Here is a 12055-nt window from a genome sequence, read left to right on the forward strand (position 1 = left end):
TGTGCTTTCCCCCATTGACTTCAAAGGTATTTGTTTGACCACGAAAAGCGCATCTATTTTTAAATGCTTTAAAAATTCACAACTATGGATGTATGTAAGATACAGAGGGCCAGATTTATACTTTTTCATGCAAAACTGCGTTAGCGCAGTTTTGCGTGAAAAAGCATAGCGCCGGCTAGCGCCATTCCATGATGCCAGCCGGGTGCCATATTTATGGAATGGCGCTAGCCGGCGCTAATGCCCTGTTAGAGTCCTCAGAAAGGATGCTAACAGGGCGGGGGAGGCGTAGGGGAAACCGGGGCTTATGCACCAAATTATGACGCTACACTGTTTAGAGGCCGAAAAATTCCCTTTAAGAAGTGTAGTGCCTTTTTCTGGTGCCTAACCCCCATGGACATGGCTCCTGTCTTAGTAAAGACTGGAGCCATGCCCACCACCCCAATGGCCATGCCCAGGGGACAAATGTCCCCTGGACATTGGGGCCAGCACCGTGCATGGGTCCCCAAGTTAGGGGCCCGAGCCGGGGAGGTGGGAATACTTACTGGAACTTACCTGGGATGGGTCCCCGATCCTGTGGTGTCCCTCTGGTGTGGGTGGGGATGTCCTTGGGGCCAAGGAAGGGCTCCTGTGTGCACTTTCCATGGTCTCTGACCATGGAAATATGCCTACAAGTTCCCTTATGCCTGCCCATACCCAGGTGTTAAATAATGGTGCTAAGCAAGCTTAGCGTCATTATTTAAGGACCCCATCCCCCTGTGCTAGATTTTAGCATGGGGGATAAATATGGCGCTAAGGCCATATCGTCCTTTTCTGGACGGGAATGCCTACCTTGAATCTCATTGACGCAAGGTAGGTTTTCACATCCAGAAAACGACGTTAACTCCATAACTTTGGCGCTAGACACGTCTAGCGACAAAGAATAAATATGGAGTTAGGTTTGTGCTGAATTAGCGTTAAAAAAAATGACGCTAATTCTGCGCAAACCGAGTATAAATATGGGCCATCATTTGTTTTTGTGTATTACACTAGATAAACTTCTGCTTTGTTTTTCTAAACTGGTGTTGGATTTCTTTTGAGTGGTGTCAATTACTTATCATCCATGTTGGTATTGTGAAATGCTTTCCACGTTCCCCTTAGTAGCCAGACTGCTCCCTGCCGCTCTACTAGGACTGAGCTAAGGTTTACTGGTTTACCAGAGGTCCACTTCTGGATAATGTGTTATTATTACAAGGTGAGAAACCCCAATCATACCACATAATCCTGCCACCTTGCTACAATAGGTATCTGCGTCAAAACCCATAGATGGTTGCATGGGATGTACCACCCACGGTACACTCTGTTGCCACAAAGTAGCTCAAAGTAGCACATAGGGCATATTTGCATTACTTTAGGCAACTTTACAATGCAAATCATGATTTGCTTTGATAAATAAATCCCAAGACAGGACTTACCTCTGGGTTTGCATCATTTTTGTGATGCAAACCCGAGTGCTATTTTTTAGTAAATTTAAGCCAAAGTGTTTAAGATGGAGGAATTGGTTTAGCTAATCCTAAATCTCTCAGGGTTCTTTTGTTTTCATTTTTGGGGTTCAGTTATGGGATTGTGTGCCACACATGCAGCAAAAACGCACTTGTGTACTGCCTAATTTACACTTTTAGGGCCGCAAGATCTCCTTGGGGCTTGGACTAAGCAGCAGTTTGGAAGTGTAGACAAATTAGCTAAACACATTACAAATTTTGGGAGTACCACAAAACGAAGACTTGTGTGAGTGACTGTTGTTACTTACCTGTGTCCCTAAAGAATGCGGATGTCAAGCACATGCTAAGATCAGCCCAGCACCAGCAGGAAACACCACTGCATGCATAATAGACGTTTCTGGGTTCACAAGTAGCGCCTAACTTGAGCATTCAACCCTACAGATATCTATGTTGCCATAGCCAGTGGCGTAACAAAGGCTCCCACAGCCCCCGCAGTGTGGGGAGGAGGGGGGTAGAGCAAGCTCCAGGGAGTTCCCTCAGCACAGCACCTGGCCTAAGTGAGTCCGGAGGGGGTCCCATCCATGTTTTGTACAGGGTGGCACCTCTCAGTTTCGTTATGCCACTGGCCATACCTCATATACAGATACACACACAGGAATGTCAAGGGTATTGAGACTTACAATATCCATATGTATAATTACATAAAGTAGCAAAACAACAAATAAAAAATGTTCACATGTAATAATAATGTGTGAAATCGCATACATAAGTTTGTTGTAATGATTAATGCAAGTCATTATCACAGACTCTTCTCCAGTTCGGTTCATGCTCCTGCACTTATATGTAATGCATTATAGGCAGGCATTACTTTCAAAACAAGACTTGCAAGTAACTCTTTGTTCACGTTTGGTCGCTCACAAAATGGTTTACCTTATTGTATCATTGCCATAGCAACCCACGTCACCAATCCCAAGGTCATCTGCCATAAGCAGCAATATATTGGGCCTGTTGTTTTTCATTTCAGTTGATTCACTTGTGAACATCAGCAGCAGGAAGAGAAGATAGGGAAGCCTAAAGGAGATAAGACAATAAGTGATTGCAAGGGTTTTCAGAACACCCTCCTTGCAGCGAGCTTGTCTTTAACATTATGTGAATTTGTAAAGCACATGCGCACTGGGGTGGATCTTGGTGCTAATAACAGAATTATTATCCATCTCATTAGTGCTCATGTTATCAATGTTAGGAGGATGAAAGGCCTGCATGGCTCCGAACTTTTCACCATTTGGTCAAACACAAAGCCCTGCAGTGGATGCATTAGAGCAGTGGTTACCAACCTGTGGTCCCAGGACCCCTGGGTGTCTGCAAAGCCTCCTCATGGGGTCCGGGACAGCTTAAAAACATAAATAATATTAACAGTTGAATGAAGTGTATATAAATAAAATGGTTAAAGGTACAATGACATTTTTTTAAATATACTGTAAATAAATATCAAGGGATTAGAAATTTGAGGCTAAAAATTAAATTTGTATCCTCAGATTAATTTATGGGAGCAGTGCAGGTCCGTCAAACAGAAAACAGTATGGACGATGTGTGGCTTCAGATAATTTTAGAAAAGTTCCAACCTTCCTATTAAAATATTTTTTTATTTTGTTTATTTATATTTATTTTCAAATTAAATAAAATGTGTTATTTGTGTATGTGTTTGAGGAATACTTGTTTTTGTATTTTTTGTGTATAGTTTTGCGTTTCAAATTGTCTACAATGTTTAGGCCAGTGTCTCCGACTTCCAGCAATGACTCAGTGGGAAGTCCCCGGATTTCAATAAAGATTCAGTGGGGATCCCCAGGTTCCAGTAATGTTAAAGCGGGGGTCCACAAAAATCAAAGGTTTGGACACCACTGCATTAGTGCACTGGGCCATCACACCCAGATGTTCTAACAATGCCTAAACGAGAATAATGAACTGCGAGCCCCAGACTGAGGGACTTATTTAGAGACTGTTGGAACGGGATATCCGCAATACGTAGCGCATGTGCTGAATGCCATATTTAGCATGCCACTGACATCAATGCACTCATAATACAGTGAACAGGATATCTGCCATTTGTTGGCAGGTGTTCCGCTACCACCCAACTTTAAACAAGGACCTTTGTCTTTACTGGAAGTAGGTCAAGAAGGCAGTGGCATGACAGAGAATGCCATTGACAGGAGTGGGTAACAAAACTTTCATACTTTGTAGGTAAGCTTCTAAAGGATACCCGTCTAATACATGTAACTGATTTCCAATAAGAGGATGGAATTACTATTACATTTATCTGGAAATGCAGAGCTGGCAGCTGAGTACATCCAGAACAGGAGGCACACAATTAAACTACCAGCTTGTGCGAGGCACATTTTATAGCTTTAATTTACCTTAATTTTTGTCATCATTTGTAAGGGCCAGCTTAGGAAGATCTAGAAATGGTGGGAGAAAGGCCTGACGAATGCACCAATCAATGCGTTAAATGTACCTTAAACGTATTGCAGGGAGTGTTTGGAGTATCAATCATCATTGCCAGATTGAAGGTATTTTACTAAAGGTTTCTTCTTAACAGTGAAATAGAACTTTAAAGAAAAATTTGATCTTTTCCTCTTAGGAGAGACAGAAGCATTGTGGACCCCTTGAAGTGGCACTGGAGCCAGCCAGCTGGAAACCTTTGGCCATTCTTGGAGAAGCAGTGAATAACACAACTGTATTACCCAACCCCTTCTGGTCATGGAACAATGGTATGTTCAACCACTACAAGACCTGGGACGTTATTAGTACACAACCTCAAAGCTCACCGAAGTTTTAAGTCCAGTTGCTGTAGGCGTTTTAGTCAAAGTGCCTCCTGTCAACAAACAGCCGGATTTCAACTCCAGCACCTCATCCATGAATGAAACATACTATGTAGGAGCATGTCCTGCTGCAAGTAAAATGGTTCTGCCTTGTGATCTTGTACCACATCCTGGACTATCTAATTGACTTGAGTTATGAATATTTTTTTTATTTTACCTTATCATGTGCTTTACCGCCTACAGCATTTATGAATATATGATACATGATGAAGACCCAGTAGTTAATATATCTAAAAGTTCCTTGGGTCAGGCCAACATGATGTTCATCAGACTACTTTTTGGAGCTTCTCAAAGCATCATGTTAATGTTGTCAGTAATCTCATTGCATTTCCAATAATGCTCAGATGAAACCTTTCCTTTTCATCATACCAGTGTCACAGCAGCAGAGCCCATTCATAGATTAAGGTGTAATTGGACGACAATGTTGGCTAATCACTCACTGACCTAGATTTGAATACAACAATATATTGAATGTGAACTAAATTCCAATAAGGCATTTGGGGCCAGATATAGGTTGGTTACGATTTGCGACTTGCAAATTGCGAGTCAGAGCGACTTCGCAATTTACAAGTCGCAAATCGGAATGTAGGATGGTGTCCCTGATGCAACTCCCAAGGGGGTCACAAAGGCCCACCTCATTAATATTAATGAGGTGGGTCGCAATTTGCAACCCCCTTGAAACTCGCAGCCCTCACAGGGATGGTGGCATGCTGGAGACAGCAGACCACCATGTCTGTGACTGCTTTTAAGTTTAGAAGGTTTTTTTGTGATGCAGCCCTTTTTTCCTTAAAAGAAAACAAGATGCATTACAAAACTAAAAATGAAACGTTTTCATTTTATTTTTTCAGAGCAGGCAGTGGTCCTACCACTGCCTGCTCTGGAAAAATGTTTTTAATGCCATTCACAAAGGGGAAGGGGCCCCACGGGGACCCCTTCCCTTTTGCGAATGGGTTAGCACCCATTTGAAATGGGTGCTAACTGCAATTGATTTGCGACTGCGTTTGTGGTCACAAAGCAATCTAGCATTGTACTGCGACTCGCAATTAGGAAGTGGGCTCCCCTTCCTAACTGCGACTCGCAAACTCATTTTACGATTCGGTATCCAGGTTACCGAATCGCAAAAAGGGTTTTGTGCATTGCAGAGTGCAGTTTGCACGTCGCAAACAGCAAAAATCACTGTTTGCGATGTGCAAACTATTACCTACATCTGGCCCGTGGTTTCCATGAGCTAGTGATGCTGCTAAGTTCACTATGAGGTTCATATAGGATATCACTCTCTTTTATTAGATACTTTATATCTCAACTATTTCTACCTTACACTGCCATCCATGTTTTATGTTCCTCTTTCTTGTGCCACCAGCCTATTGTGAACGTGCACACTGCTTAAAAGTGATTGGGTGAACAAATACCATGGACACAAATACTTCTGCGATATCAACTCTCAGTGTATCTGCTTGATGAAATAAATGAAAACTGCAATGATTCTTTTTAAACAAGTATGTAAAACTCAAAATATTCAGCTTGGATGTATGTGAGAAAGGAGTCCATCGACAGACGCAGATGTTGACAATTGGTGTTGAGCATGTAAAGTTATCTATATTTTTCTGTGGGTCAAAGCACACAGGGAGATAGCCTTTAACACTTTAAATTTCTCCCATTTTGCAACCCCTTCCACTCCACGTACTCACTAAATTCCCTGCACCATGATATCCTGAGCACTTAAATGCTCTCTCAGAGAACCACTCATATCACTTTTCAACATAGCCAAGGATTCTCTTAAATTCTACATTCACATGGAAACACTTGGACACACTTAAAGTGAGTCATCCTCCTAAGTTTGGAAAAAAGAAGGCAGGAAAAAGATTGGTCCTGGGTCAAAGACCCCACCATGGAAGGGCGTGGGCAGCATCAGCTCATTCGCTAGGAGCAATGGGTAACAGCTGAACTGCTGAGGAACCATTGCATCAAGGCACACTCAACGTTTGCTCGTGGAATATAGGTGGCCTCTGGGCAAAGATGGATGATATAGCAGTAACTACGTTTTTTAGCTCCTTTGATAATATACTCCTACAGGAATCCTGGGCAATGGAATCAATACTGTTAGTAGGATTCATAGAATATTTCAGCCCAGCCACAAAGACAAATAGGCTAGGCCGGCCGAAGGGAGGCCTAGCAATATATATTAACACAAGTATCCTAGCAAGGGTCTTGGAGTACAAGGAGGACGATCTACCTTTTCAACTAGTCAGGCTCAACGGATGGGGAAAGAATATACAGGATCTGCTGATTCTAGTCAATATATATATCAATCCAAAAAACAAGACAGCCGAAGCAAACAAGTTATTAAACCAACTGATGAGGATGAAAGCTAAGGTAAAATCGGTATACTGGCTAACTTCTGGTGACTTCAACCTCAACCTATTTCATAATCCTCGTGAAGACCACACCCAAACAGTGGCAACAGTGCCCGCCCAAACTCTCCCAATAAAAAGAAGGAAAGACAAGCTAGGTGAGACATTCCACCAGTGTGGACCAGATCTTCTGGGAAAACAGTCTCCTATCTCGACTACACATTGGTAACTCCCGCCCTGTTTACATTAGTGAGTAGCTTCAGCATTTTGGATCGTGTGGAACGCGATCATAAGCCACAGGTAATCGGGATACTTTCATCACCATATAAGCCAGAGAAAGCGGTAGCCTTGGAAAGGGTCTTTGGCACCGAGGACCTAAAAAGACTTAAATGGTCATCCGATACCATCGAAAGCCAAGCGGAGGGGCTTTACAAAGGCTAGAATCAATGGCCACGATTGGGGCGAATCCGATTTCAGTCTGAGAGAATTTTGCCACTGACGTTATAAATAAAAACGGCGCAGGAAACACAAGAAAGGGAGCACATTTGAACCTTCAAAAACGCTCACATCTACCGCAGCCTGTCCGTAGAAGGAAAGCGGCTATAGGTAAATCACTGAGGCAAATACGTAAATCCCCAGACAATGGATCACTATTGGCTGCATTGCGAGAGCAAAGAAAATGACTGAAAAGGGAACTATGGTTCATTAAAAAACATCAGCAGGAAATGCTTTGGGCCAAATTACACTTTGCGTGCAAAACATCTGACCCCAAAAGATTTTGGAAAATCATTAACACTATGGATAAGGGCACAAAGGCAGCTAATAATACAAACATATCAGAGGAAGCATGGGTGTGCCACTTAAAGTTGCATCTAAAGGAGCCGGCCTCCAGTTTTGAGCCACAAAACCAGGGGCCTCGGAAAAATCAGGATCCAGACGCTGTAGAGAGCTTGAAGATCTCAGCACCAGAACTAATAACAAGCATTTACAATGCAACGGGTCTTGCGTTTGCTCATGTTAGAGCTGATCGCGTTGTAAACTCTTAACCCAACTTTTCATTTATCGGGCAAAAGTGCATTTATGTACATAACCTGAAAAAGTGAAATCAAGTATGTAAAGCGCTCGACTTCTGCCAGTCGAGATCACGCTCATAAATTAGAGAAAAAAAAGTCCATGAGCCCGATGGAAAACAGCGAGCCTCGCATGTTTTCTGTACTTGGTCGCTGCGCTCGAGGAGGGCTTGCCACCGGAAAAGGCATGGCATATGGGTGCTTCGACTAATGAAAGCAAGCAGATTTTATTAGGGAAGCCCACGAACATGAAGTTGACAGGGCTCCGAGCCCTTTTCTAAATACAAAAGACTCTTGCTGCGATACGCATGCGCGAGCGCATGCAACGCAGGGTTGACCCTAAAAATCATGGGGAAATCGCGAGCTGATTGTGCACCAGGACCAAATAGTTTACCGCAGGCACTATTTCAACAGAAAACAGAAAGATGGGCCAAGCACCTGGCTGCAATGTTTAACTGCGTGCTCACAACAGGAATTGTCCCGGAAGCCTGGAGAGGCTCAATAATTCACCGGATCTCCAAAGGAGGGAATGCAGCTTCGCCAAGTAATTACAGACTTATCGCTCTCCTAGATGTCGATCTCAAGTATTTTTCATCGTGTGTGTTAAATCACCTAGAGACTTGGATTACAGATAACAACATTCTGACGTTTAATCAAAGTGGTTTCATTAAACATCAAGGAACTGATAAACCTTATGGCACTAGAACTTATTACCAACAGAGCAAAAGCAACCGAGACTCCCACCTATTTGTGTTTTGTTGACTTTAAAGCTGCCTTTGATTGTGTCCCCCGTGGCAAACTGTGGGCCAAACTACAGCTCTGGGGGCTACCGGTTACCATCTTAAAGGCTATTGAAATGATTTACTCTGATACATGGGTGAAGGTAAAACTTGGGGGAGGCTCATATATATCCAGGGAGGTTAAAACAACAGCTGGTGTTAAACAAGGCTGTGTATTGGCCCCAGCACTCTTCAATCTGTATATAGTGGATCTGTCTGCCAAGCTAAACGTTGAATCATCCCATTCCCCCTCTCTGGGTGGTCAGCAACTATCTAATATGCCAAATGCAGATGACCTATTACTAATCAGTAACACCAGAATAGGCATGCAAAAAATGCTAAGCAAACTAGAAGGGTTTGCAAGGATAAACAAATTAGAAATCAATCATAAAAAATCTAAATTGATTACATTAAACCGTAGACCCTCCAGCCAGCGTAAATGGTACCTGAATGGAAAGACCCTGGAATAATTAAGCTCCTATAGATATCTAGGGGTCGCGGTTGACGCCAGGTGCAACTACGCGCAACAAAAAGAAGTAATAAAAACTAAGGGGCAAACACTCGCTTACGCCTTTTGCAAGCTCTCAAACTCAATCTTCGGCCAAGTACTGAACCCATTGACAGCCATAATGAGAGCTAAATTATTGCCAACCTTCGCTTATGGGGCTGAAATGATTAGGGGGGTGGAGGAAGTTCTCCTGGAGAAGCTTCTGATAAAGACGTATAAGCGTGTCTTTCGGCTACCAAGGCATGCCTCTGCAGCCCAGGTCAGATTAGAATTCATGTTGGTTAAGCAGTCATCAAATGCTGTTAAAGACTGAGACGCGCCCAAAAAGGGTCCTTAGCCAATCTAGTCTGGCAGGAAATTACCTTAGAAAGAGGGAATAGCAACTATAAAAGGTACCTGGAAAAGGGCATAAACCGCTTGAACCTAGGAGAGGTATGGGACCAGTCACTCCCCACGTTGGCTTTTTACAAAGTAGTCAATAAATCAAGTAAGCTGCACAGCTGGCTTGAAGACAGGGAGGATCTGAGTAAAAGGTCACATTGCTGGCTGATCCTTAACTCATATAAAAATCTCAAAGAATCAGCGCTTATGGCTGCCTTCTGCTCACGGAAAATTAAACAATGCTTTCTAAGGCTCAGGCTAGTTGAAGTACCAACACTAGACCTCATGCCAAAATGGAAGAAGCGGACACGGGCGGGCTTGCATGAGTGCCGCCTATGCCATCTGGCAGTAGAAAATCTGGTACATGTGGTCTGTCTTTGCCCAGTCCTGGCTGTGGAAAGAAAAGGTTTACTGAAAAAAGAACTAAATGGCCTGGGGATTAGATCCTGTAAACAAGCACTAATTCAAGCTTTCAATCCACAAAACACCATACTGAATATTAGGTTGGTTAAATTTTGGGAAATATTCTCATGCAAAGTAACATCTCCTGAAACAAGCCTGTGATAGGGAGGGCGTAAATAGAGAAAAAATCCATTCACCTTGAGCATCCACGTCAAAGATAGGAAGGTCTTTGGGTGACAGTGTGATACACAGCCTGACTGCTATGTAGTTTAGTACCAGTAACTGGACCCAAGTAGGAGCAGATCAATTTTTGTAGAATGTATTTAACTCATTCCAGTTTTATAATTTTATGTAATACATATGTTTTTAGTGCACTAATGCTTTTCTGTTAAATCCTATGTTGAAGGAATATTTTTTGTGGTTTTAATTAACTAATAAAATAAACATTCTCTCTCTCTCTCTCCTAATGTCATTTAATGGCAATAAAGGTCCAATGACCCAGGCAGGTACTTGACCATCGAGACTATTAATCAAATAATAATTTAAAAAATGTGTAACTAGAATTGCAGATTGACCCCCAACAGTACTTGACCATCAAGCATCTACTATTAAATGAATAATAATAAAAAAAGTGGTAGCTAGAATTTCAGATTGACCCTCAAAAAGTGGTAGCTAGATGTGCAGATTGACCCCCAACAGCCTTCTGCAAAATTATCAATCAGGCAACAACAAGACAGCAACAAGACAGCTGCTATTCAAATTGTACATGATGCAACATAATCAACAGTGTGTTGAAAATGCATTCAGACACCTATACATATTTGAGAACACGACTGCCCAAAACCACCCTAATACTGCAGACAGCTCAAAAGAAGCATATCTTCTGTAGACAGTAATAGAAATATAGGTGGACCAAAGCCCCAAATCATCTGATTCTACTCAAAAATCTGATCTGCAATTAGATTCCTCATTATCGCAGCCAAAAACTACCTTCTACAAGAGCAACAGCACTAAGCCTCCATTACTACCAAAGCACTCTTCAATTAGGTCAAAAATTAATTCATCCAATGCTTGATCTTCTAGTTTCAATCTCTATCAACAGGTGCAATGTTATAAAGCAGTACTTTACCAAGAAAATGAATAACAGAGCCCACATTAACAGCCCTACACAGACATGAACCCTCCCAACTACTCCCCCATGAACCACCACAAATGGTCAGCCTTACACCTTATAAACCAATCTCAATTACATCTTCAACTCCCTCAAGGCTGCCACCTATGAAGACCATATTTTCCCCTACTCTATCATGAAACACCTCCATTGACGTACCCTCACATCATTTTTCAACATTCTTAACATATTTCCTTGCTTAGGAACTTTCTCAGGTGACATCAAGATATGCAAACTCTTCCCTGTTGAACAATCCCATTTTGGCCCTAGAAGATCTTGCCAGTTATTGCCACATCACTTATCTTTCATTCATCAGAATAACAACTGAAAGCAGTATTCATTGATCTCTAAAACTGGTTCAGTAATAACAATGTTCTTCAGGACCACAAACCTGGCTTTAGACAATGCTAAATGACAACAAATGTCAGCAGATGGTTGACAATGCCCCGCTGGAAACTGACATAAATGAACAATGCCTTTTGAACCTCCTCTACTTCTCTGGAGTCCTTGACCTAGCCAACCTCAAAGCCCTGATTCCGCAAAAGGAACTACATTTTATGCAGTCAGGGTTAACACAGTGGTTTGTATGCTACAGAAAATAATTGAGTTGCATGTAACCACGTCTTACTCTGAACTAAAAACTACTTTAGTAAGGTGACGTGGCAATATGATAAAAATGCTTTGGTAGTTTGGGCTAGCAGAGTATTCTGTAGTACCCACTGGAGCAGGGACTACCTTAGGCATCTGTCTGGCCTCTGCCAAGCAAACATTATGTACACGTTGTTTTGTTCATTACTTTTGAAGTTTAATTGGTTTTGAATATGAACTCCTATTTTAGAATCAAATTCTAGAAACTGCTCATATAAAAGTCCCCATCATTACATTAATTCAGGTTACTATATCAAGACCAAGGAAACCATATGGATATAAGTATATTGCAAGGCTGTCTATGTACGCTGTAGGGTAGGGTGGGCTAGTGATTGTAAATGTACATTGATTGCTTATGCACTGCATGCTTATGTCTCAGATTTCTTGTTGG

General features: G+C 42.2%; 1 protein-coding gene across 2 annotated transcripts in view; it reads right to left on the bottom strand.

The window, feature by feature from the left end:
• The window catches only part of LOC138250328 (arylsulfatase H-like), a 598307-nt gene that overhangs the window by 489119 nt on the left and 97133 nt on the right, over positions 1 to 12055 (bottom strand). For both annotated transcript variants that reach the window (XM_069205094.1, XM_069205093.1), the window contains exon 3: positions 2409 to 2549. In XM_069205094.1, coding sequence (XP_069061195.1) covers positions 2409 to 2549 — 141 coding nt within the window. The remainder of the gene's footprint in view (positions 1 to 2408; positions 2550 to 12055) is intronic.

This window comes from Pleurodeles waltl, chromosome 8, assembly GCF_031143425.1.
Source record: "Pleurodeles waltl isolate 20211129_DDA chromosome 8, aPleWal1.hap1.20221129, whole genome shotgun sequence".
Taxonomy (NCBI): Eukaryota; Metazoa; Chordata; class Amphibia; order Caudata; family Salamandridae; genus Pleurodeles; species Pleurodeles waltl.